The sequence below is a fragment of the Colletotrichum orchidophilum genome, assembly GCF_001831195.1.
Source record: "Colletotrichum orchidophilum strain IMI 309357 chromosome Unknown Scaffold_23.1, whole genome shotgun sequence".
Taxonomy (NCBI): Eukaryota; Fungi; Ascomycota; class Sordariomycetes; order Glomerellales; family Glomerellaceae; genus Colletotrichum; species Colletotrichum orchidophilum.
Window position 1 is genome coordinate 123,656 of NW_019172979.1, and position 26,021 is coordinate 149,676.

Here is a 26,021-nt window from a genome sequence, read left to right on the forward strand (position 1 = left end):
CGCAAGGACTGAGGTCATGAGGGATGACGAGTGCGTGTCATTATTAGATTATGATATTCATCGTCTATGGGTATCTGCTTTCGTACAAGATGCACACGCGAGCGCACCATTCGACTAATTCTTCTCTTGTTCCCCACCCACCGCCGCTTTGACCCATCGGAAGCCTTACAAGGCCTGGATCCAATCACGCAGGGTCAGCTGGATCTCGTAGCTGTTCTTCTCCATGAAGAACATGTGGGCGTTGCCGTGGAAGCCGGCCTTGCTGAGCTCGAGGTGCTCCGTCTTGCTGCAGCCGGCCTGCTGCAGGAACTCGACGGTGCAGTGGTCGTAGGGGGCGTGGTAGGAAGCCTCGGAGGTGACCAGGAGGATGGGCTTGTCCGCGAGGTTGACGAGCTGGCGCGGGGCGGGAGTCTCGGCCTGGAGCACGCACTCGACGTAGTTTTCGCCCTTGGCAGGGTAGGTCTGCTGGACGAGATCGGTGGCGGGATCGGTGACGGCGGGGGAGTAGGCGACGGGGATGTCGGTGAGACCGTAGGCGCGGGCGGCCTTGGTGCTGAAAATGGCCTCCTGGAAAGGAGGGCCGGTGGGCTCGAGGAGGATGAGAGCCTTGGTCAGCTCGGGGCGGGCGTCGGCGATGAGGATGGGCATGATACCACCCTGGCTGTGCCCGAGAACCACAGCGGGTCTGCCGATCTTGTCGAGAAGGGCGGCACCGGCATCCTGGACAGTCTTCTGCTGGTAGGTGGCATTGTTGATGAACTGGACGTTGGAGCTGTAGAAGGTGTCAAAGACCTCGTCGCCCATCACGCCGGTGCCGGGCCACTGGGTGTGGTTCACAGCCTGGGGCCAGAGCATGTAATCCTTGACGGCAGTGAAGCGCTGCTGGATGATCTCGGCGGAGTACGTCGAGGGCTTGGAGGCGCCGTAGCCGGGCATCCAAGCGGAGCGGCCACGCAACGTCTGGTCGACGATGTAGACCTCGAAGCCTTGTCTCACAAAGTGAGAGGCCCAACCTCTGCCACCATCGGGCTTGTTGTAGAAGTTCTGATTAGGGGAAAGGGTCAGCACAATATTCAAAATTATGACATGGCGAGGAATATCCCGCTGGAGAAGATCTGCAAGAATACTTACGCTACCCGTCTGGGCCTGTCCGTGGATCAGGACGATCGGCGTCTGCTGGGTGACTCCGTTCGTGGGGAGCAACTTCTCAACGTACATCTGGTCGCGGAAGATGTGACCGCCGGCACCATCGCTGACGTACTCGCCTCCGATGTTGAAGTAAGAGCGAATGTAAGCCGCCTCGGATTTGACGCAGGCATCCGTCTCGGGCTGAGCGCCCGGGGGTCCGCCGCCGGGGAAGCCAGAGCCTGGACCGGGAGGGAATGCGGAAGCCTGACCCAACAGAGCGGCGGCCGCAGCGGTGAACTTGAGGAACTGCATGGTTGTGCTGCGTCGGGCGTGTCACGTAGATGGCCTGGGAAGTGAGACACACGGACAGGAAGGCGTACCGTCTCTGGGATTAAAGTAAAATAATAGGAGAATAAAGGGACGGACGCGAGCTGCAGGAACCGGGAAAGGACTGGAAAAGCGACGGCGGTTGAGCAGGGGATTAAACTTTGGGCCAGGCGGTATGAAGGGTGGCAATTGGGACTTCTTTAATGAATGAAAACCACCCTGCCGCGTGCTCCGCTAGCCTGGCGTAAAGGGTCCATCCTCTAGTGATTTTAAGATAGGGCTGATGGAGAAGAAAATAAAGGAATGGAGGCGTAGGAGGGTGATACGGCATTAAGCCCGATCCTGGACTTCCTTGGGGGCCGGCGAGCGGCATCCACCCGCTTCGGTGTGTATGTCTGAAGAGCGGCAGTCAGCCGAAAGGTTGAGTCGAGAACGCCACGCGGCTAAATCCCGATCCCGAGGTGGGCTGTGGCCCAGCGTGCGAGACAATATCACGGCGAAACTCGGGGGGCGGCGGGACACTGGATACATAGTAGAGGCAAAAGGAGGCGCACTGCTGTTCCTGCTTGGGAAATTCTCCATCAAGAGAGCAAGTCGGCTCATATTAAAGTGGTGTCCTGTGAGCGAGTCAGCTGGTGGACAGGGTCCAGGGGACTACCACGACCGATGGTCTCATATAGAATGGAGCAAACGTTGCACCAATCCGGCATCAAGGGTATTAGCCTTTCACTAGATCGATGACTACGGATCAAGCCCGAGCATTAATCTCCGCCCTTGAGCAGAGAAAAGTCGGAAAGCACAGGCGAGTACGATTCCGGACGAGGTGTCTGACGCTTGGCAAGGCAAAAAATCTGACCTTTATGGAACTTTATGGAATATTTGGGGGCTAAATTCCGTCAATATTCTGTCAGGTCCAAGTGCCGGGCAGCGGGAAGCCAAGGGCCCAAGACAATGTATGAGTTCGCTCCCGACGTACATTACAGGGGGGTGACTCGGTTGATCAACTCAAAGTTTCAAACTACACAGTGGCGGCGGGGCGAAGTCTTGATTACGATGATCTCGCAAAAAGTCTTCCCACAATAATCTTGTGAGTAAATCGGGTCTGCAGGTGCACAACAACATGTCCCAGTCTCCAGAGTCCCCATCCTGGACATTCTTCAACGGGCTAGGCTGCCAAGCCCGTCTAACCCGGCCTTGGATCCTGGAGGAAGAGGACCGTGAAGAATACTTGGAATACGACTATGGCTGCTCTCACTAGTGTTGCTAGCAGCCGGCGGGCCAACGGTGAGCCTATCCCCTTCCTCTTCCCGGTGAGGTTTTTTTCTTCTTTTTTCTCTGATAAACGCCTAGCCGGCCCTAGCCGGGGAGAAACAGGCAATGTGCAACGCCGGCGCCGTCGCCACTAGACTGAGTTCAGTGAAGACAGTCAAAGGCAGTTGTCCGTATTAAGTTGGGCTTGGAGCGGCTAAATCAATCGCTCCCGTCTTTGAATGCCGTTGAGAACATCTGAGCGCGGGCAAGTGTCAAGCTGTCAAACTCAAACAAAACGAACTTCTGGCACATTCATGCTTCGACATTCATCATCACTGTCAGTTGTCAAACATGACAACACTTAAGGCTTTTTTGCTCCACCTGTTCCCTTGGCATCTCTAAATCCTGCAGGAATCTTCAGCGGCACAGCGGCAGGAGTCAATCTGGGTCAAAGACTCCAGAGTCCCTCTCGCAAACCGGCCCTCCTCGGCTTCTAGAAGTCGATAAACCACGGAGTATCAGTAGGTATGTGCCGCACAGCTGCAAGAAAGAGCCCCACGGTGGATCATTGCAATCACACATGTATGGAGATTCCTCGACGGCCGACATGCATCCGGCCAACAGGGAAAGTTGGGGTCTGCAGCAACTGAACTCCTGAGGTCTCAAGCCCTGATCCTTTCATCTAAGACCATCTTTTCTCTTTCTCTGCAAGCCTTGCAAGGTCACGTCCGCAAACATTCCTGAGAATGGTATCATGTCCCTTCAGGCTTTCTGCACATTACCTCGGGCAAGCTGGGATCTGGAGACTTTGCGTATCAAGCTAGCCAGGCCCCCTATTCTCCCCTACCTTAGTGCGTGAGTACGTAGACGGGAAACCAAGAAGATAATAATGATCATGATCTGCCCCCAAACCCGCGCTCTTCCTCTCGGGAGTTTCCTTTTTTTCCCGTCGTCTGTCTATTTCGTCTCTTGTCTGGTCCCGTCCCGTCCCATCGTCTCGTCGTCCCCGGAGCCTCGGACACTCGCCGGCCATGGACAACTCGACGCTACTCATCCATTGGCTCTTTAGCTGTCTGGCCCTCCTCATCATGGTGACCCGGCTGGTCTGGAAAAAGGTGCACATCACCAAGCAAGACTACAACCTGGGCGACTGGTTCACCGTCGCCGCCATCGTGTGTGCACTGACTCGGCTCGGTCTCATCCACGTCGTCTTGACCTGGGGCACGAACAACGTCTCGGCGGCGTATCGAAAGAATCACACGTTTACCGATGAGGAGATCTACAGGCGGGAGATCGGCAGCAAACTGTCCATCGCGAACCGGGTCTTTTACAACTCCTAGTCAGTACCGCCCCCATTTGCATCACCGTGCCCCGTCAACCACCCTGGGCTCAACATTTGTTTGGGTCGCTTGGTCCGTTTGGTCACAATCTGCATGCGGCTTGAGTCAGGAAGGTTATCAGGCTTTTGCGATCAATCATACTGACAGTCCCAAGCCTCTGGCTACAGAAGCTCGTCCTATTGGATGTCTATCGTCGACTCCTAATGAATCTTCGTTTCGAGAAGGTCACCATCTGGTCGTTTTGCGTCGTCTTCTTTGGTACCTACGTCGCTTGCCAGGTGACAACCTTTAGCGAATGCGATCCCTTCCACCTCTACTGGCAGGTTGTCCCTAGCCCAGGTACGTGACTAGCCAATTCTCCGACATATAGATGGAGCTCTGATTATTGATTCTCAACCCTTGCAGGCGCATGCGCAGAGGCACAGATGCAGCTCGTCGTCGTGGGCGTGCTCAACATCGTCACCGACTTTATGCTGCTTGTTCTGCCACTTCCCCTGGTCTTCTCGTTAAAGACCCCTTGGCAACGCAAGATCCAGCTATACGCCCTCTTTACGCTCGGCGTCTTCATCATCGCCATCACCGTCATACGACTCCCAATCAACATTACAAACAAGGACAGCCAAATCAACCGAACGACTTGGGCCAGCACTGAATTGCTCACTGCCGCAATCGTCGTCAACGCACCGACACTGTATGGACTGTGGAACAAGAGGAGGCAAGCAAAGTCATCGTCAAAGTCTCAGGGCGGAACGTCGGGGCTTCACTACTACGGACGAGGCACCAACGTGTCTACGCATCGGTCCACAGTTCGGCGCGGAAATGCGGAGGAGGAGGCTTATGCCATGAGCACACGACGCAAGCTGGGGCCGATGGATGGAATCATGCAAACAAAAGAAGTGATTGTGTCGGAATTCAGGCAAGATACAGATCGCAAGGCCGGGCCGTACGAGCATCTCCCTGACGATGTGGAGAATGCATCAAATCACTCGAGTCAGCATGGGATATTGAAATAGTAACGAAGCGTAACTCTGTTTGAGAATAACTGCAAAAAAAATATATGAATGGGGCTCATCAATGACGCTCAAAGTCCCATACTTTCAATTCAGTGAAAATCCCTTGTTTTCTTTCCAGGTCATCTTGACACACAGACCAAATTCTGAATTGGTGTTCTTGCATCTTTCGAGTTGGCTGATGTGTCGCCAGGATGCCGCTACCGGAGATGCTTTAGTTTTGGTTTCAAGAATAAGATTCCGTCATCCCGCATAATAGTATGCACAGACTCCCTTATTTCCCGAGAGCATGAGACGATCCTATTCTCAGGGTTGACCCCTTCAGTGTGACTATACAGTACTCAACCCCAAACCACCAATCTCAAAAGAGTGAAAGGCCCTTTAGTTAGTTATCCTCATTTTTGGCCATCGCAAGTTGACAGAAAACACGGGGTAAGTAGAGAATGTATCAGACGTGTGGCTCTGCAGATATTCAATTAATGGTTCAGTGGGACCATCAGCATTCTCGCCCTCTTCTGAGTCGATGATCAGAGCTGAGGATCAGAGCTGAGGTATGACGTCTCCAGCCGGCCAGCGAGAGTCGATAAGGCGGACTTCAATAGGCTCAGCTACGTACAGGAACGTATGAGGCGCATGGCAGCTAGGGTTTCCGTGGAAAAAAGAGGCTATGCGCGAAGCCTGCTTGAACCCAAAGAGTGGTGTCGGTGAGATGTGACAGCAGCCAGCTTTTCCAATTGAACACCGCCCAATGACTGAAACATCATGACGCACCTGCGTGAAAAGGCGGAATTATTGGGTATTCAGCGAGTTTTTGAAGGGAAGGCCACCAATGACACAGTCGCCAGTAGATGCTTATCCGGCAGGCTACGCAGGCCGCGAAGGCCGGACACCCGTAGTGTCCCTTACTGCCTCTCTTTGGCTGCGCCATTGGCTGAGCTGGAGCTCATGATGCGCATTTCCAGGGATGCTGCATAAGCAACTTTCAGCTGCAGCCGCAATCCTTTGGAGACGGGGCGAACCGGCGCACATTCAGCAATTGCGTGAGTTTACCGAAGCCCAGCTCATTCTCGCCCTTCCTCTTCTTTTAGTTATTTACTTATGCTTCTTCCTCGGTGAAACGTTGATATCATTCGAAACAATGGCGTTCTAGGTACCTGGACTACGTCTTCACCGACTTTTCGTCCTTAAGCACGGCTCTTTTAGTCGCCGCCTCCCACGTGCTCACAACTCTTCGGCGCCGGGCTATCCACTTACGACCCACCACTACCGGTAACCAACGGAATCTTCCTCGGCGGGGTAGCATCGATCTCGTTCTCAACCCCAGGTCTTTGGGATACAATTCTTGGCAAAGGCCTCGGACCTTGGCAGGATCACGTTTGTCACCATCGCGTGGTGTCTCGTATGTCGCGCGTCTGTCAGGATGGCCGACAACAATGCCAGTAATAGTAGCCCAGGCGACAATGGCAACGGCAACGGCAACGGCAACGGCAATGCTGGCGGTGACAGCGACACAGTAGTTGCAATTGTTGCTCTCGTTGTCTCAGTAGTCGCTCTGTTTGCGGCTACTCTGCAGATAATGCAGGCCATCTTCGCGTCTGCTCGAGGGCTTCCAAATTGCACTGAGATCGTCATGGGAGGGTGGGCAAAGGGCACGACAAAAAGGCCAAAGCTGAAAGAGCTACGTCTTGAGGTCAGTTTTGAGGCGCCAATCATATTTCTAGCGCCTCCCAACAACAAGAACAAACCTGAAAAGGGAGACATATGGTCAGTAGAGGGCACCGAGGAGAGCTGTACCAGAAACCGACTTGAATATGCCAAGATTTTCAAAGACTCTGGAAACATCAACGACACCGACGCCGAAAAAAAGTCCAAGCCAATTGAAAAAGTCCACACAGTCAATAACGAGCTCGCAACATGGGTCTATCTTCTGATCGCTATTGAAAGAATGGAAAAGGAGTCCAAGGAATGGGAAATGATAAAGCTTAAAGGGGAAGGGTTGCCGCGTTCCTTCACCCCGGACCTGCCTGGGCCGACATTGGCTGTCAAAGTACAAGCAAAGGAGAGAAGTTTCGATGCCAACCCTACCATCAAGAAACCATACGCAACCTCTACAATTTCCCATCTGATTGAGCTGGCAGCAATACTTGGACTTTACTGGAGAGTCTTTGACCGAGACGATAACAAGTACCGCGCTGAAGGCAACGGTTACAGTCTAACAGGTTCTCGTGTGCCCGACTTGGGGATTGTCTTTGTCTTTGAGAAAACTGGTCCCACTGTGTTCGAGGATCGACGCGTGATACCGACATCCGAAGTGAAGGAGCTCTGTTTTGGGCGAGTGCCGACCTTTTATCGGGATAAGAAGGACCCAGACGAAGATCTGGAGTGGCAACAAGAGTTTACGACGTCTTCGGGAACTGGCACCAAGATTGAAATACTTCAACTGAGCACCCCCGATTCCATTGCGGAGACTTTGACCCAGATAGGGTGCAACGGTAAAACCACGCTCTACTACAAGGAAGGAAAGCAAGATCGACATCTTTTTTCAGGTACGCATCGGCCCAGCCTCGATGAAAACAAACGTGACTAATCCCGCATATAGTCACTTTCGAAGTCATTGGCATGCTCGCACGAGTTTTGCACATCAAAGGGAGATGTTTTCGGTTTCTGCCTAACCCGACCATCTTCTCCTGGGACAGAGAATCGCTATCACTCCAGCGCCTGCTTATTGCCTTTAGCGGGCAGGTAATGCATGATCTCACTGTTATCGAAGAAGAAGCCGAAACCGTTACCGACGAGAGGGTCGAATCTGCCGTCGAAGATATCAGGGCTATTTCGGACTCGGCGGAGGGCTTGAGTAATGTGTTTGATGAGAATCCGCCCCTCACGGGTGAAAGAATGACTCTGTTGCACAAGGCCATCGAGTTGGCAGACACGACTCTCAAGAAACGAGACCAGGAGGTTGTGCTCGACGTGTTACGCCGTCACCTCCAAGAAGTGTTGGCAGCCATCAACAGCCCGGAGAAGAAAGGGAAAGAACAAGTTTCGTTCCGAGACCTACTCGGGATTCCCTTGGAGATGAGAGAGCAAAGGTTCATGGAGACGTACTTTGAGCGCATCCTTTGGCGTGTCGTGCCCACCAACTCCGCCAAGAAGAGCAAACGAGACGACGAGTTCGTCTCGAGAACCATTCACGATGACACGGAGAAACGGAGATCACGCCTGGGGAATGGGTCGCCCCGAGCTGGCAATGCAATTCCCTTACCGACACCTGGGATCAGCACTGGAGAGTCCCCTACAAAGGCTGTTGACGACTCGACACCCACGCCCGGCATCAGCAGGGTCAAGACGTGGCCTCATCGGATCGAGACCGACCTACTGAATGATCAGCAAGAACCTCCGCAGACGAGCAGAGTAGTCGAGCTACCGCCATGGGAAACGATTGTAACCGAGCATGTGGAGATGCAACGTTTGGAAATCTGGTACACGCTGGTATTTAGGATGATTTGCTGGCTGATGTTGCACGATTTCGACAAGAAGGATGTGCAGATGCCCAAAAGCGAGTTGATTGGGAACAGACAGCCCGTGTTCATCCTCTGAACTGGGCGCTTCATGAATGACATGACGGTGTTTGAGGCGGTAAACTTGGACATGGGCTTTACTACCATGCTTCTTTAACGAAATTGCTCGTACGTAAACGAAGTAGGAAATGAACTTATGAGGGTGTCCCAGGTCTATATTGGAAAAGTCTGTCACAGCCTGACGGGAAGACGAAGTATTGTAAGCTTTCTGTGCCGATGAACCCTAGGCGCAAAGCGAGCGCGGATTACCCCACTGTCAATTTGGCTCAAGCCCCTCACTAGGGTCCAACTCAACTTCTCAAACTTTGATCCCTTCACATCCCTTCCCAGCTACACACGGTCGGCAAACAGCGCTCCCTAAGGCTGTAGAGTACTCCGTCTCAACATTTTCGTCCCCTTACTAGCTCATCGCTTGAAATCATGGCCTCGTCATCGGAGCAGCCCGCAGCCCTGGCCGAGGGCCGACGCATCTACCTGGGCAACCTGCTGTACAGCGTCCAGCCCGTCGAAATCGAGGAGATGCTCAAAGACAACGGCTTTGAAGGCTACGAACAGATTCATATATCGATGGATCCGGTGACCGCTCGGAATCCCGGATATTGCTTCGTCGATTTCTCGGACCGCGGAGACGCCGAACGGGCACTAGCTTCCCTCGAGGCGCGCCTCCGTGGTAGACCACTCAAGGTCGGCCCGTGTGAGCCCAAGAAGCAGAACCGGAGTCGATGGCAAAGCGACAGAGAGCCTGCTTTCAACAGATGGGGAGACTGGTCGGGGCAGCGAAAGGGCGATGGTGAGCAACGGGAAGCGCCAGCGCGCCCTGCTGGAAACAGCGGTATCGAAAACGGACCGTACGGCGCTATTAAGCACTTTGACGAGGTTGCTGCGACCGATAACGACGGCCGGAGGCTCTATGTTGGAGGATTGGACTCCATGGTTGATCAGGCGCAACACCAGGATGAGATGCAGCAAATTCTCGAGGGCCACAAACCGTGAGAAGCCCCCTCACCCCCTTTTGCCGCCACTCAACACGACGGCATAGTCCTGTTCGCGTCGCTGCTAACCAAATTCCAATGAAATAGACTGGCCATCAGCAAGCGCATCACTCCTCACGAGTCGACCAAGGCCAAAGGAGGTAACCACCACTACTGCTTTGTTGATTTCGCGACAGTTGAGGAGGCCGATGCAGCAAAGGACGCACTGGACCGTAAGGTTTGGGGAACCGGTCGGCTACGTGTCAACATTGCTCGCGCTTTGCCCGACAAGCTTAAAGATCGGACGACCCCCGCGGACGTGCAAAACGATCAGAACGCCGCTGGTGAGCGCTCGCCTTGGAGGAAGCCCAGATTCGACAATTCGAACAACAGCACAAGGTCTTCTCAACCACTCAGATCAGCAGCATCTGGAAATTGGAGGCAAAAGGACACATCAACCTAGGGCTACATCTCTGGAACAATTACCTTATTGAAATTTTCTGTATTCAGTCGGATTAACAACTGTTTGTTGATGGTTTGCGAAAAGTCAGGGCTGGCATACGCCGGTGAGTCAAACGGCGGGCTGAGCGGGCTCGTAAGATCGAGCATAGCCACCATGGCACATTTAAACATGCGCCGGGGATCATACAGTCTTGGCTCTTAGTTAGTCACTATTAAATCCTCCGAATCGCTCTTGAGAATCAACCCTTTGACTTGTACTAAGCGCATCTCATCAGCAGTCTACAATTCTTCGAGTCCTTCTTTTACTACTTCTCACGAGGATCTGCACTAAGGTACTCTAACGAAGTCTGCAAAAATGGAAAATCTGATTACCTACGGCAGATACAAGCAGCGGTCTCATGAAACATCTCGCGCCAGGCACCTTGTAGAGCTTGAGAACAACCATACGCCACCGTCCGTTGTTTTTCTAGGAGATTCCATGATTGAACGCTTGATAAAGACAGGCCTATCTCCGAGCTTTGACCCTTGGCCATCCCCAACCTTGATCAGCGACGAAGTCATTGCGCAATATCAGACACATACCCCGTCGATCAACACTGGGCGTCTACAGGGTGTTTTCAACGCCGGTGTGGGCGGCGACAAATTCGAAAATGTCATCTATCGACTCGTCGGCTCAACAGATCCCTCGAGGCCCCTCGTTGGTCTCCTGGAAGCACTTCAGAATCGCGGCGTCAAGTTGTGGGTATTGCATTTGGGCACAAACAATCTGCATCCCAAGCACGGCATGAGAAAGGCCGACCTAGATTTACTTGGCTTGATCATCGAGGCTTTACTCGACATGGGTGGAAAGGTACTTCTCGTCGGGCTATTCAGGAGGAAGGACATCAAGGACGAGCTGGTGACGGAAGCGAATGAGAATTACATTGAGCTCATCAAGCAGATTGAGAAGGGAAGACCGGACCGGATACAATTCTTGGAACCGCCCATGATCGATATGGATGAGTGCTTGGCAGACCACGTTCATTTGAACCAGGGGGGTTATCAAATCTGGGCCGAGGTTCTGCTCAAAGCGGTCAAGAATACTCTGCAACTGTGAACTACGAATTTATCGCTTCTGCCGTTGCATTCTGGGTCCTATCGTTTTCTTTCAAAACCACTTGTAAAGCAGTCTCCATATGGTACATGCATCGGAGAAACCTGCCAAGATGACGACAAGATAATGGAGTGTTTTCCCTCATTGGGAATTTTTCTTCTTGGCTTACAGGATCTGGCTCATGAGCCATATAGAATTCTTTTATCGAAGCCCCACGGCTGCTCAATACTTTGCTCCAGCAGATGTTCACTACTAGTCTCACCATATTTGGGTCGAAGACCATGAAATCAAGCAAGACTAGCAGCCTGCATGTGCGAAACCCCGTGATGGGTCCCAAGAAAATCTTCTCCAAATCCGAGGCAAATGATCCAATGACGGAGAAAAAACTGATGAGCACCTATGACATCAAGATAGCTGTAGCGGCCTATCGTATCCAGCGTCGCGTACTCGAAACACTTCACCGCACGCTCTTGGCCGAACTTCGGGAGGCCCACACCGTTGAACTCGAAGATTTCAAAGAAAATCTCCATGTACAGACACTCAACTCACGCTCCACATGTTGCGCAACAGCCAGGCAAACATCAAAATCTGGCAGCACTAAGGAACCCACCCCATTCAATGATCGAAACATGCCTGCAAGGAAGTGCATCTGTCAGAGAATGGAAATTACACGGTTTCAAATGCTACAAGCAAAGGAAAGAAAAAAGGCAGGAAAGGTTCGCAAGGAGGAACTTCATGGGCTCAGAAGGGAGCACGGAGACCTGGTTATCCCGGAGAAGAATGGGGGAATCACGGAAGGCGATTGTGTCGAAGAGATCAGCGCAATTCTCGTTGACTGGGGACTAGCGAATGTGGAATATAATGGAGAGACTCGTCAATGGGAGGATGATTTGGAGGATATGGTCGAGTTCCATGTCCAGCACGAACAGGATGAGAGGAAGCGGTTGCGGGGAGGCGTGGTCGGTCTGTTAACTCGAACGGGAAAGTTGATCGGCAAGCACTCGGCCGAGACGGTTCTACTTGGCATCGAAACTGACAGTAGCACTGATGATGATACTTGTGAATCAACTACATGAGATGTCATCAATAATCATGGTCTGTATGCCTCCTGATACCTGGACCAAGGGTCGTCCCACACCGTACCTGAACCGTATGCCACTTCGAATGCGCGAAACAAGAATGGGCACTTATATCGGCATTATTCTGAAGTATTCTCACATGCGATCATCGTCACCTCGAAATGTTCCCCTCCTGTGTTGCTTGCCGAGTGAGTGGTTCTTCCCAATATGTCTGATGTGCGTGTTCCAGGAGTTTATTTCATCTCCCGAGACTTCATGTAAATGATCAACCCTGCTAAATCTGAGCGAGAAATTCGACGGCTATGTTGTAATTGGGAATGAACAGTCAGAGAGTTTCGGGTCAAATCCTATTTCTGGCAAGCGGATGTTACAGCTTCCTTGTCTTCAGGGTCGCCCTTGGAGGTTTGCCCGACCTGCCCCGTCTTTCGGGACGAGCGATCAAATGGTAGGTATTCTTCAGCGGCCACCCAACCAAACCCCTATTTGTGCGCGAGAGACTTGGAGAAGGCCTCATAATCCCATCGACGATGGAAAGTCCCATGAGTTGGAAAGCTTATTTGAACGTCACAAGCCTATGAAATGCTATCCATGCGACCTAATTTCCCACCACGGACCGTCCGTCGCAAGACGGTGATTTGAATTTTGGCGCTCTGACCACGTCACCAAACACAATTCAGTCCTGTTGCGGAAGCTTACAGGTTCAATGGCGCCAGCTGGGACTCCTGGGAGGCTTCCAGACAAGTATGAAATGCCACAAATGACTCGATGCCACACCACCTCGGTCTTCCTGACGCTTTCGTCAGCTTCTACGTATTTCATTGCACGTTGGAGCTTTTGTTGAAAGTTTAAATTGTCAAGAGGTTGTTCCCCCCCCCGCACGTTCAGTACCTCGGGCCAGGGATAGCTAGCTTGAATAGGCGCCCGACGTGCCACCCCTTGGTGCGTTTCTTCAGTCTCTGCCAACGACCGCACCGATCACCGCGTTCATTCAAAAGCTCAACGAAACCGCGTCCCGAAGAAGCCGTCGCAGGTATCCCACGAACCTCGCTTCGTAAAGTTATGTCCGATTGAGATCACCGCAGGCCCTGGCTTAACGTTCAATCTTTCGCAGAGTGGTGGGGGGCCGGGATCACACCAAGGTTCATCGCCACATAGTGAGCAGGGCGGCGATCACGGCATGACGGGAAATCGCCTGTCAGCGAGCTGCTTCGCCTGCAAGGCGCGCAATGTCAAAGTAGACTCCCAGAGCGCCCATATCCCGAATGTTGGGACCTGAAGTGGACACAAATCTAACGCAAGCCCCCAGTGCGATCTCCGAAAGCCCTCCTGTAACCGATGTATTAGTCTCGGCAGGGCGTGTCCGGGCTACTCGGATCCGTGGGCCGTTGTTCACCGCCAGCAAAACGTCTCGGCGGCTCATCAGGTCCAGACCCGCGTCGCCAAACGGCTCAAAGAAAGAGGCGGACTTGGATCCCCGGCGTCAATCGGAGACATTGACGATGAGGAGACCTCGCCAGACGTGTTAGAGGAAGAGACGATGGGAAGGAGGCCGATAGCCGTACCAAAAGCCTTCCAAGTCGACTCCGAGCTCGCCTCCATGAACCACTTCTCCTCCAACTATGCCTCTGGGGGCGAGATTGCTTTGTTCAACCTCTTTTCCGATATGAAGTCGTCTGCCGCCACATCTCCCGTCTTGCAAGAGGCTCTAAAAGCTACCGCACTAGCCAGTTCCTCTCTACAGATGTGCCAGGCAGGCTTGATGGCTCAAGCGAGGCAGCACTATAGCAAGGCCATTACGAAGATTAGCACTGCATTAAAAGACAACTCGACAGCGCAGGACGACTCTGTTGTAACTGCATTGCTCACTCTCGGCATTTTCGAAGTGAGTGACCCAACCACGGGATCTCTCTGACTGAAATCCAGAGGCGTGTGGTGCTGATGAAGCCATAGGCGATAGTACCAGATACATCACCAAGAAAGATAAGATCACATTGTCGAGGTTCCCTCGCACTTCTCAGGTATAGAGCCGAACATGGTGTTGCCACATCACTCGACAAAGGCTTACTTGCATTTGTCGTCCACCTGGGGGTAAGTCTCCTCATCATTTCCGGCGACTTCGTTGTCTTTCTGTTACTAATCAAGTTTAGATGCTGGAAATATTCATTGGTCAAGAAGGCCGATCGCCAGTCTTGGTCGGCTTGAAGAATGCCCCGTGGGCAAAGGGCGGCATGGTGGAACCGCTGCTCGTTCGAGCCATAGACTATAAATTCATGGCCCAACAAGTGCTATCTTCGCCCGATGCACACCGGGCATCCGCCGGCCACGTTTCAAAAGTCTTCCAGATGGGAATCGACATCATACGCGACCTCGAATCGGCTGCGAATTACAGAATCTTATCCCCCGCGCCCCGAAACAAACCCGGACCAGATGGTTCGGTCGACGAAGAAATGAACTCGTTCAATCACTTGCTAGGCCGGAAATCGATCGCCAGCGATGCGATAGCAAAGGGGCTCTATCTCACCATCAGGCTTCATCTCATTGAGTACATTCTGAGCTTGTCTATTGCTCTCGGGGAACCCACGGGCGAAGAGCTGAGAACGCTCGCCAACCTCCCCCACGGTTTGACAGCGGTGGAACAAGTGTGCGAGCAGGTTCGTATAGTATTCGGGTTCGATGGAAGGGAATCGGCTTGTACCCTACAGGGCGTCGGCTTCAACGCGTGGTATATGTTCTGGCCCATGATAGCCGTACTCAAGTCTGCCTTTGCCGACAAGGATACCAAGATGTGGATCATGGACAAGTGTATGGCAGTAAGCCAGGCGTCAGGCTTTGGTATGGCAATGTACCAGCAGGGCTGGTTTGAAACAGTTAGAACCAGAGATAATTAGGATTCCATTGAGTAGGGACTCATTGCTTGGATTTCATTTGACTAACATTGGAGTTGTTGATAACATATGTAGACCATACCCAATCCTCCATTCTCCGGCTTTGACGTATTTGAGTTCGAATGCTATGAGCAATAGAGCGATACAATTGACTACCTTAGTCAGAGATGGTGATGTACCTATTTTACTGTAATGACCTAGCTCATACAAAGAACGCGACTTCAAGCGGGCGTTGATTACTACACGATATACCGCAGACGTGGGATCCTTTGAAAAATAGATGGGCCAACTTCACTCGCCGCCAACCTCACTCAGCAAACGTTCTCCTCAGTGCATCCCTCGACGGCTGGGAAGCTGAAATGGTACTCAGTTATGTTGTCTCCACAATAATCCTTCAGACTTTACGGTTCCTAGTTGGCGTCCACCAGGTTATTGTGTCCGCGGAAACGAAGGCCATACCTGCTGGCAGCACATCTTTGTAGATAACGCTTCACATTGATGCCTCGTCGACTTGCATAAAGTACTCACCATATCTAGTGATTCCTAAATAGTTCTTTCCGGTTTTAGAGGGTTGAAGTCCTGACGTTGCTTTTCAGCCGGGTATACGATTGGTGACTTCCTGTTCACCCACCAGCGGAAATGGGACTACAACTTGGCCGTCGAGGCACCATCACATCAGTCTTTGTCTTCCCTGTCTTCCAAGAATGTCCACTTCATCTTATCAAAAAAATTATGGATACGCATAGTACTCGCGTCCCACACGTAATTGACGATGTCCTTGAGCCAAGCCCAAGCGTAATCCTTATAGGTCCCCCGGTAAAACACCCAGATCCATCGTTCGAGGTCTCAATCACGGAGATGCTTCTCTATCGTTGATTAGAGATGGGTAAGACCATAGTCGTCGAGGGTTCGGAGTATGCCTGGCTGCCGCTGCGGTCCTCTAAATGGAAAGATGTGTGCCAACATGGCGTTTTTGAGAATCGCCATGATCGGTGACCGCGTCTTTTGTTGAGGGAACGAGTATTGATGGTATTGAAGACCACCTCTACATCTCCCAAAGGAGACTCGAGCCGAGAATCACATGTTTGATTGCAGGGGATGTGTGAATGTAATTGAGAAGACTGCTCTAGTGCGTGGTGCAAATGGCGGAGTGGAATCAATCCTGCGCGGCCCTCGCCACTGTCTCACCAAAACACTTGCAAGCGGCTCTTGATAGCTCAGGGGTTGATTAGACTGTCTCATCCCATCGGGCTTAACGACTGCCAGCGGCACGGCTAGCTTGCAGGCATATCATCAAAAACCTCGATCAGAACATGGCGTGGATGTAGGTGGAAGCGATTTGGTCGTTCAGCCAAGCTTCATATTCTCACCCGCATCCTCCTCTCGCCTCGTTTTGCCCTCCAGTAGTTAGATGACCTGATCATCTCCTCGCATCCTTCCAAGATCCATCGCCACTTCTCGACAAAGTCCTCTGTAACTTCCCAGCTATTGGGGTCCCACGGTTCTCCCCATAGAATCATCCCTCCTTTTCCAGATGGCGCATCTCCGTCACCGATCATGTCGAGACACAGCTCCTCATCATCCCAGTCATCTCCAGCCTTGATCAGGTTGTCCCGCATCCGCGGTAGGGGCAAGAAGTCGAGCCAGGGATGGTGTACTCGTGTTAGCTGCGTTTCTGTCGGCCTCAGAAAGAATGGCACATTCCAAGTCGTAGTGGCATTGTACATGGGGTCGGTTCCGAAGGGAGAAACGCAGTCATCATCACAGACCATGGGCATGGTGATGCCCAGCGTCTTCATGTTCTCCATTAGGCCGCGGAACAGGGTGAACTGCAGGAGCGGCAGCAGCGAATCCGACATTGGATCAGGGCCGGGGCACCCTACTCGGCTCTGATACGCGCGCTGCAGGAACAGTTTGTGCAGCTCGTCCATGTCCTCCTCTCGAACCTCTGTCATCAGCAGTGGCCGCCCAATGTACATTAAGGCCGCCAGCGTCGCGTTCTTGGCGCACGGCCGCTCGCCCTCCTTCTTCTTGTGCAGACCCGGCCGAGACACTGCTACTGTCGCGCTCACATCGGTCGTCGTGCCATCATTGGCTATAGAAGCGCCCGGTACTGCTGCCGTGCACTTCAAAGTCGGTACCAGGGCGGTGGAGGATGGCGACAACGATGCGCTGGACGACGACGAGGAAGAGGACGAGGAAGAGGACGACGGTTTCCTGTCTTCGGTACCAGACTCTCGGGTCGACGCCGCCTGGCGCTGCTGTTGCTTTTCAAGCTTTCTCCGCTGTCCTGTCGCAAAAATAGACGAGTAAGCAAATGTTACTGGACGAGAGGTGGTCGAGAATTCCATCAAACGATGGCAATCAAAGGCGGGCGTAAGCAGGGTGCATAAGGTGGTGGGCGCGGCTTACTCCACGTCCGCTGATTGAGCCTGTTCTGGATCTTCCTCCTCTCTGCAGGGCTTGTCTTGCCCATCCAATTGTCCTCGCTGGACACCACTGCCCGTATCGCAGGCTGTATCAGGCTCGACAGAGGCGGTAATGTCGTCGTTCCGGCCATCTCGATCTGCTTCATGTGCTTTTCTCCGTGATTTCTTATGGTGATGGAGACTTTTCTGACGGGACGGGAGAACAGAGGAGAAAGACGCGCGGGAGGGAGGGTCTGACTTGACAAGGCGTGGAGCGTCCGCGGGCATGGAGCCCAGAGTTAGCTCCCGAACAAAGGGAACGTCCACTGAGTGTGGGCAAGCGCAAACCTAGGTAAGATTCAGGCTAGTTGATAGTGCTGTTGGCACTAGTGACGTCAAATGGAGAATGTTTCTCAAGGGTTGTTGCGTACAATATTGTTCTCCTGTGACATGACTCGCCATTTCTAGCCGTTTCTCGGGCTGTTTTGCCCTTACTTCCACTTGACATTCAATATACCAGCCCATGATAGATAATCTGTCAGAATCGCTCCAATGATTAGAGCATCCTATTGCAACATTCATTGGGACTCACTGTCTCAGTATACTGCTTCCTTTACCTAAGGTACCTTATCTTGCTACGGATTAGACATATATGGTCACCGTCCGACCAGTGCGACTAGGTGGCCCTATGGCTCTGTCACTTTAGCTCGAAAGCTTGAGCTGAAATGATCTAGCTTGAGAGGGCGAAAGGCTGCGTCCTGTGCTTTCTTTTGCTCTTTTGGGACCAACCAATGAAGGCCTATACCAAAACACACTAGCTTATCTGCGACAATGCTAGCAAATGTCTTTCTTCTGGGAACGCCAACGAGCAGCTGAATCCAGGGGTGGACAGCGCCGATCTTCCCGTACTTGTGCCGATTGTGCTGCATAATTCCAATGCATCGCACAAGATAGATCATGATGTGCTAACCCATCTGTCTGGCTTATTCCAATCTTCGCTCAATGCCACTCCTGCCATCACCTTGCTCTGAAAGCTTCCTCCGGAAACCCCTGCATCAATTTCGTGTTTTTGGCATCATCGAGCGGCAAGATGGCGCTTGTGAAGAAGCCGCTTACGCCCTGCTCGCGTTTGACCAAACCAGACGAGGTTTGGAATCCCGTCATGACAAGCGTCGCACCGAGCAACATCCTGGCGTCTGCCTTGATATAGTAAGCCTCTGGAACCTGACCATTCGGGGACCGCATTTCTCTCCAGTCAAACGGCCGTACACCGTTTTGAGAAATTATCAGAATTGTCGTATTGAACAGTTTCTTGTGTCCGTGGAAAACTTACCGGACCACAAGCCAACATTTTGGCGGATGAAGAGTCGGCAACAGTTCATGGTGAGAACAGCTTTCTAAAAGACTCTTCGCCGAGAATAACCAGCTTCCTAGGTTTGAGAATATCAATTATCAACTTGGCGAGGCCCGTTACACTCGAGACGAGACGAGACCATAGCTGCGCTGTCGTCTTCTGTGACGGCGAGATATGACCCTTCCAGGGGTACAAGTGTACCATCAGATATCCTGGTACTCACACTCATCTCAATCAGTCTTTGCTTGATTCAGGATCTCGATGGGGATGGAATGTAGAGCTGCTTATCTACAGAGGCTGGAAGATGTTGGTCTTCATGTACTTGCCGAGCTTCATCATGTTCAGTCTCTCGACCGGTATCCCAGCCGGCTAATTGATTCAGGAAGCTGAATCTGTTTACCGCAGGAAACCCGGGATCCGGCCGAATAGTACTGAAATAATACAAAAGTCTTCGCTCTGACGGCTCTATTTGCCCGAGCAATGTATTCTTAGCCTTGGCTGCATGTATTCTTGGTGGAGATGATGGGCTGAAGTCGAGGTTTCCGGGCTTCAGTTTCCGAAAGCCGGATGTACGCGGGACCCACCCATCGTCCGAGAGCGACGGCCGCTACGACCATATTAGTCCGACAAACGAGTAGTAGAAGTGGCAAGCGAGTCATGTCTCTTGCCGGACGGTAGGCACGGAGTCCAGACAATGTTCGTTTGAATCTTTGGTCTTGACCAAGCTCGGACGGTTCATCGTCTTAACTAGAACAAGACGCTCTCAGCGGAAAACCTAAATCGGTGTTCTTTCTCCTCCATAACTCCTAGCCTGCTAGTACTTGTTCGCTAGTGAAAGTCGAATCCTGTGACTCTTGGAGGAAGCCTTTTGTTGCCTGGGCATCAATATAGCAAGACCCACGGCCCTTCTTGTTGTCATGATTAGCGGTGGGAAAGCCGGACTTGCCGCAGCACTCGCCTTGAGAGAGACTCACGATGTTACGATTTCCAAGCGTAACAGTCCAGCAGTGGCGGAAAGCGGTGCCGCTGTTGGACTGGGGCCGAACGGGGCGAAGATGTAAACCACCTTGGGACTCACTAAAGTGTCCCTCAGAGTTATCGTATTCGACGGCTTTAGGAACATGACCAAGAAGGAAATTCATTCACAAAATCAAGGATTGACTCTGCAAAAAGCTTTGGTTCAGAGTGGAGAATGGTCCATCGGTAGGATTTGATCTTAAAGACGCTGTGCCACGAGCGGCGACAAGTCCAGATCCGAGTCTGCCGGGCCAACCCAGATTATTGACAATCCTTACACAAAAGAAATTACCACTCAAGATCAAGCTATCATATTTGAAGATGGCTCCCGGATCCTGCAAACTTTCCTTTGTACAGTCACGTTCGCCATTCCACGCTCCGATATGTCTAGTGTCCTGGAATGAATTCCCAATGTGCTGCGAGATGATGATGGCGTCTTTCTGTCTTCGTTCATCGCGGCGGACGGGTCGAACGGAAATGCCGTTGCATATCCCTGTCGCAATGTTGAAGTCATCAACTTCGCATGCGCTATCCCGCACACCATGCTCCGGCAACAAACCGAAGAGTCTTGACTAGATATGGTGATTTTGATGGAATGGTTGGAACTTGGAAGTTTCTAGGACTTTCCTTCATGGCTTCAAAAGCTCACACAGTAAGCCACCTGAGCCAGCCTAGTCTCTGTGCATGCTCTTAAAAAGCGCTGACATGCTGTGAGAAACTTGTCTGACGTCAAGCTTTATCAACTCCACGATTCAGGCCCGTCGACTATCTTCACGAATAATTTCGACGTTTTTGATTGGCGATGCGGCCGACCTCATGTTGCCGTATCAAGGTCAAGGAGCCCACCACATCAGTTTTAGAAGATGATGAAGCATTTCGGATTCTCCTTCATCTAAAATTCACCGCAGAAGATTTTCCTGAGACGCTGAAGCAATGGGACCAAGTCAAATGTCCCCGGGCATCTCGAATCCGGAGGATTTCAAGGGTGGCTGCAGCTAAAGTCTCGTCCGAGGTCATGATGCAGAAAATGAAATCCAACTGGACCGGTTACGAAATCGCAACATCAATAATGGACAGTAGCATCATGATTCCCAAATGGCCTGTTACAATGGCAAGGTGGGATTTCAAGGAGTTAGGTTTGCCGTGGAAGTACCGGTTCTTCTCATAAACTGATTCGTTTTCTGCATCATTAATTACTTTTAAGCGATTTCTCTGCTTCTCAGAATATCCAATTCGGTCCCCCTGTCTTGCTCCTCTGCGTATGGTGCGTAAACCAGATAGTCTCGGTATAGGGTTGATGTTGGGTTTGTGGTATTAGTTGATTCGGTCCCCATACCGCTGCTCTTTCCGGTAAATCGTGAGCTCGTCCAACCTGGCTGATTGCCTATTATTCTAACTGTGGTGACGCGTGCTAACGTGTCTTGTAACCGGCGAGCGACGGACCGCCCTGTCCGCGGTTGGTTTCTGTCGTGTGGCTGAGGTGTGTCGGCCTTCGAGCGTTGCATCCGCGGAGATATACGCCGAATAAAGGAGGTCATTCCCGGCATACATGCGCATATGACACTCAAATGCATCTCTGCCAATGACCAAATTGACACTTCTTTATAGTCGTCTAGAAGCAGGATAATAGAGTCAGCCATGCTCATCTAGAAGCATAAGACTATCACCTACAGGTCGGATTCTGTGTTCCGCCAAACTTCACCAAACTAGCCAGCCGGATTCCACTGCAGGCAGTGACACTATCAAGTCGCCAACATCAGCCACCTAACATAAACTGTAATCGTGATAGACTCACAATAAGCCCACTAGGAATATAAGGCTCACGCCGATCTTTTTCTTCACCGTCCAGGAGACGGTGATACTGGATAAGCAAAACTTTCAGCCGAGTCCACGAGAAATGTTCCACGTCGTCTTACAATTGAGTGACCGGCAGAATGAATAGAATGAGATCAATAGCAATGTTCACTCCGCCGTTGATGAATGCCATAAGATGGACATCACCGCACTGGGAGGTAGTGTAACACGTCAGCGTATGATCTCGGCCAAATAGTGCATGTACCAAACCTAGGCGAGGGATGTTGAATGGCTACCTTTCCTTGGTGCTCCCTGTCCCATTGAGTCCAATTATAGCTCACTGGTGAGCATACTAGGACAACACCTAGCATCTGACCGAGGCCATAGACTGTTGTCACCCCTAGCATAGCATAGCAAGCGTTTCGGAAACAGTTGTCGGCGAACAGACGCAGATAAAAGATGAGAATCGACAGCTTAGTAACGGCGACGACGAATGAATATAGAAGCTCTTCCACAAAAAAAAGCTTCGTCTCGTTTTAGTTCATGCTCTCAATAGCCTACTGAATGGAAAGGACTTTGGAATTTTGGACTTCCTTACCAATAGTATCTGGGTAATGTTGTCCGGAGGCACCATCCATATGTCCTGTCCTAGACCTCTATCGATCACTATGAATACGATTAGCTGTAGTGCTTCACTGCTCTAGTACAGACACAATACACACCCATCTGCGATACGATGTCGGCCGGTATCAGCACAATCGTAGATGCAAGGATTGTCCAATCATCCCAGCCAAAGGAGAAAGAAGGGTTCAGCGATGGGATTTTGGAAATGAGTCGAGCAGCTACAGCCACCAATGCTAGAGAGAATAATGTCCAAGTTGTGGGACCTTGGTCCATGTTGCGACGAACGGGCACTCCGCAAGATGTTTTCGAGTAATTCTGTGCCTCTGGTGGTTGACCTCTTGTCAGTATCATGCATTGGTTTGGATAACCATAAGGGAACAAGAAGGTTAAAAAAAAGAAAAAAAAGCTGAGCAAGACATTTCATACGCAAAGCCTCAATTACGGTGCAATTCTGTGCTAAACAAGCGCCAATGTTTGCGTTGAGCATTTGGTTTGAGCAAATACACGCCAAATCGGTGGCGTTGCAAGATGACTTGGCGACCTCTGTCGTCGTGCAGTTCAGCTAAAAGACTTGTGAGTTTGTGTAGTAAATCAGATCAGTCTAAACTCACTGCGCATGGGGATAACGAGGCTGCCATCTGCTGCATCGCAGTAGTTGACAGATCAAGGGTGGCGGGCGATGTTGCTCCTGACGAGGTCGCATTCGACAGGACCGCCGCCACTCGTACAGAAGCCGATGCTACAGTCGCATCCGCAGTAAAACAAGCTAGCCATACCGCAGCGCGCAGTGTGGTCGGCTTCATGACTGCGAGTCATCAGCAGCGAAGGTTGAGGCAACTCGTGTCCGCCTGGCTTGATCATAAATGTGATGAAAAAGTTCAGAGGCCATGATTACGAGAGCATGGCGGCGCGTGTTGGGAGGATTGGGGCTCCACCTCTTTATGAGACCACTAAATGTCACTACGGCCGGTTGCAGTCTAGATTGAGCGAAACGAGAAGCTATGTGGATCGGAGCAACCGCAGGCGCGGAAGCGGATGAGACACGCAGAAATACAGTTGTCGATGCGAGACCAAACTCAAAACAAGACGATGGTCGTCGTCGAGGTTGTCCTTTCGAGTCATGGTATTTATCCGCTGGCCAGAGGATTGTGAACCGAGGAATTGCCATTGGCTTGCGCAAGGTTTACAGCCGCTGTTCCAGAAGAGACAGCATCTTGCCGCCGCGGGACCTTCATTTTTCAGATTAGCTGGAGCACGGGTCAATTGGTTTTCCAGCTCGGTCCAGATTCGAGAGTGGGCTTGCCTCGTGGGAAGCGCGGTCCTTTTGTGTCAGTTCATACCAAATCTTGATGGAATAGGCTTAAACTCTCGACTAAAACTCTCTTCCCGCGTGGCATTCAATTGAGGACTGATGGTTAGTGAGTGATGACAGGAACCTATGTGCTACGAATAGTTAGTTTTGCGCCGGGCCGGTACGACGAAAAGAAGCCTACGGCAAATCACATCCGAACATGAGACCCCGCATGCTCCGCCAACAAGGTTTGAGAAAGCATTATTGTTGAACTGTTGAAAGCCTTGACAGAAATCATGTGAAACAAACACACTCTGTCCATCACAGTCTGCAATCAGTCGCAAATCCATGGATCAGTTGGCGAGTCTTGGGAACATGCATAAGCGATATACGACGCTTCTTCGGTCTCAGGACCTGGTTTCCCTTGACTCGCGGCAAAGAAGCCACAACCTTGTTCTATCTAATTACCTACGTCAGGTAGAATACCTACAAGCCATACAAGATTCATGTTGGAGGGCTGGGCGAGTCAGCCGCTGCCCGTCCCGATACGTTTGCACAGATGCCGACTCTCGGGACTTTGCGGGGTAAAGTTCAAAGATGTCAGATAAGGTAAATGATGACTTCAATTTGATAGCGAGCTTCTGGGCGGGTGCTGGTCTTTCAACAGCCAGGGAGAGAATATGACATATCCGGCTGGCTAGCTCCAACGTGTAGTGTACCAGCCAAGTGCCCTCTTGGCTTTAGTCTTGCTGCAAGAGTCAATGATATGATGCAGCAAACACTTGTCTTAGGTCATGAAATACGCCGCATCATATCGACAGCGCCAAGCCCTTGGTGCAATTCATGTTGATCCTTGTGGATGCTCGGATCCTCAACCAGACGATTCCGAGCTACCTAGCCAATGACACCCGAGAACGTTCGGGTTCAGCTGAGCTTTCAGCTGAGCTGTGGCCAAAGGTAGGACCAAGCGATATTCATTTTGAGATAGAATCCTAAGGGTTCTCTCTTCTCAAGCATCGAGTTCTCCCAATCGCAACCCTCGATCACATGAGATGCCAAAGACAGGTTCAATCTTTCCTGGGCAAAAGCCAACCTGAACGGCAGGTGGCTCTGACACTCTGGCGCTGAATCAACCTGCTGTGCCACAGCAGCCCAGTCGTGTCATCGTGTGCTAGTCCTTTTTAAGAGATACGGATGCTGGGGTTACACAACAAATATGAAGCCCCTAAGTCATGGAAGGAAGGCAATCGGACTTGAATTATGACGGTCTCATCCTTCTGCCGATTGATTCCCGTACAGGAATCTCAGAACCTTGTCGCGCTTACTTTGAATAGCTTGGCAGATCCTTTGGGACTTTGTCATTACCTTTGCATCCTGAACTGCACTTCTTATAGGGTAGTTGTCATTGAACCATTGCCCGCCAAGGTGACTAGTGAGTCTCACTGTTATCGAAGTTGAAGTAGGAAACCATTATCGGGAGTCTCTTTCAAAGTCATTGGTTTACATGGGGTATAAATAAAACGTAAGCGTCCAGCAATTCAAATCTTTGCCTCATCTACTGAAAAACAACCTACCTACCACTCAGACACTACTTATCTACGTTGTCAATACTCAAGTCACAACCATGCGTTTCTTTGCCATCACCTTTTTTACCGCCTTATTGGCGTTGACCACCGCGGCAAGCCCTGTTGAAGTAGAGAAGCGCCAACTTTCTCCTGTGAGTGTTTCAATTTCTTGAAGCCCAGAATGGCCAACTTGACTAACATATTCTTTCCAGTGCGTTCAGCAATGCATGGATGACCTTGGTATCTACGATGGACATGCCATCTCTCTGTGCAGGAGAACCTGCGGTGAACGCCCTTGAGATGACTTTTGGTGAGTGGTCCGGTGCACATGATGTTGCCATCAAAACATTGGAAAATGGTGATTCTTTGTTGCGCCAGATCTGATGTTCGCCCTGTCCGCTGACTGGTCTATACTGCTCAGGGTCATGGCTTGCCGTCCACAAAGCTCAACTAGGGACAACATAGATTTATTCAAGTTTCGCTGGCTGTTGCTGTCGTCTTTTGGTCTGACTCTGACCTACACGTTAATGCTTCAGTCAAATCTTGAAATTGAGCCTAGACTCATGTATCATATCAAGTCAAGGAGGGAGGCCGAGCTTGAGGACCCAGAGTGAATCAACTCTGTCCGGTTAGTCGCGAATAAACTGAGAATTCTATACAATAATGTTGGAATCGTGACGTATGCAATGCATATCTACATGCAACGATGCGGTTGCCAAATTGTTCCTCGTGCATCGACTCACTCAACCGCCTCAATCCGATATAATTTTCTGTTTTAGTGAGCTCTTGTCTTGAACGGACATTCATCAGTACTAAGTAGTCACAATAGACTCGTTCCTTTACG

General features: G+C 51.3%; 9 protein-coding genes across 9 annotated transcripts; 6 read left to right on the plus strand and 3 right to left on the minus strand.

The window, feature by feature from the left end:
- Positions 1-165: 165 nt before the first annotated feature.
- On the minus strand, positions 166-1,440 carry CORC01_03734 (uncharacterized protein; the record flags this gene model as incomplete). The annotated part of the gene is made up of 2 exons (XM_022615383.1): positions 166-1,044; positions 1,132-1,440. The coding sequence occupies 2 exons, from the start codon at positions 1,438-1,440 to the stop codon at positions 166-168; spliced, it is 1,188 nt and encodes a 395-aa protein (XP_022478048.1).
- Positions 1,441-3,737: 2,297 nt separating this feature from the next.
- On the plus strand, positions 3,738-5,059 carry CORC01_03735 (uncharacterized protein; the record flags this gene model as incomplete). Its single annotated transcript, XM_022615384.1, has 3 exons — positions 3,738-4,045; positions 4,201-4,385; positions 4,452-5,059. The coding sequence occupies 3 exons, from the start codon at positions 3,738-3,740 to the stop codon at positions 5,057-5,059; spliced, it is 1,101 nt and encodes a 366-aa protein (XP_022478049.1).
- A 1,417-nt stretch (positions 5,060-6,476) lies between these two features.
- CORC01_03736 (modin) lies at positions 6,477-8,653 on the plus strand (the record flags this gene model as incomplete). Its single annotated transcript, XM_022615385.1, has 2 exons — positions 6,477-7,602; positions 7,656-8,653. The coding sequence occupies 2 exons, from the start codon at positions 6,477-6,479 to the stop codon at positions 8,651-8,653; spliced, it is 2,124 nt and encodes a 707-aa protein (XP_022478050.1).
- Positions 8,654-9,054: 401 nt separating this feature from the next.
- Positions 9,055-11,163, plus strand: CORC01_03737 (RNA recognition domain-containing protein; the record flags this gene model as incomplete). Its single annotated transcript, XM_022615386.1, has 3 exons — positions 9,055-9,623; positions 9,714-10,004; positions 10,449-11,163. The coding sequence occupies 3 exons, from the start codon at positions 9,055-9,057 to the stop codon at positions 11,161-11,163; spliced, it is 1,575 nt and encodes a 524-aa protein (XP_022478051.1).
- A 323-nt stretch (positions 11,164-11,486) lies between these two features.
- CORC01_03738 (uncharacterized protein) lies at positions 11,487-12,236 on the plus strand (the record flags this gene model as incomplete). The annotated part of the gene is made up of 1 exon (XM_022615387.1): positions 11,487-12,236. The coding sequence occupies one exon, from the start codon at positions 11,487-11,489 to the stop codon at positions 12,234-12,236; it is 750 nt and encodes a 249-aa protein (XP_022478052.1).
- A 1,180-nt stretch (positions 12,237-13,416) lies between these two features.
- Positions 13,417-15,127, plus strand: CORC01_03739 (uncharacterized protein; the record flags this gene model as incomplete). The annotated part of the gene is made up of 4 exons (XM_022615388.1): positions 13,417-13,473; positions 13,546-14,121; positions 14,190-14,327; positions 14,387-15,127. 4 exons carry the CDS (start codon positions 13,417-13,419, stop codon positions 15,125-15,127), a joined length of 1,512 nt encoding a protein of 503 aa, XP_022478053.1.
- Positions 15,128-16,482: 1,355 nt separating this feature from the next.
- Positions 16,483-17,684, minus strand: CORC01_03740 (uncharacterized protein; the record flags this gene model as incomplete). Its single annotated transcript, XM_022615389.1, has 2 exons — positions 16,483-17,414; positions 17,537-17,684. The coding sequence occupies 2 exons, from the start codon at positions 17,682-17,684 to the stop codon at positions 16,483-16,485; spliced, it is 1,080 nt and encodes a 359-aa protein (XP_022478054.1).
- Positions 17,685-21,295: 3,611 nt separating this feature from the next.
- Positions 21,296-23,124, minus strand: CORC01_03741 (uncharacterized protein; the record flags this gene model as incomplete). The annotated part of the gene is made up of 10 exons (XM_022615390.1): positions 21,296-21,378; positions 21,453-21,515; positions 21,575-21,642; positions 21,699-21,764; positions 21,820-21,908; positions 21,994-22,221; positions 22,296-22,363; positions 22,420-22,644; positions 22,733-22,883; positions 22,933-23,124. The coding sequence occupies 10 exons, from the start codon at positions 23,122-23,124 to the stop codon at positions 21,296-21,298; spliced, it is 1,233 nt and encodes a 410-aa protein (XP_022478055.1).
- A 2,112-nt stretch (positions 23,125-25,236) lies between these two features.
- Positions 25,237-25,476, plus strand: CORC01_03742 (uncharacterized protein; the record flags this gene model as incomplete). Its single annotated transcript, XM_022615391.1, has 2 exons — positions 25,237-25,329; positions 25,390-25,476. 2 exons carry the CDS (start codon positions 25,237-25,239, stop codon positions 25,474-25,476), a joined length of 180 nt encoding a protein of 59 aa, XP_022478056.1.
- Positions 25,477-26,021: the final 545 nt, after the last annotated feature.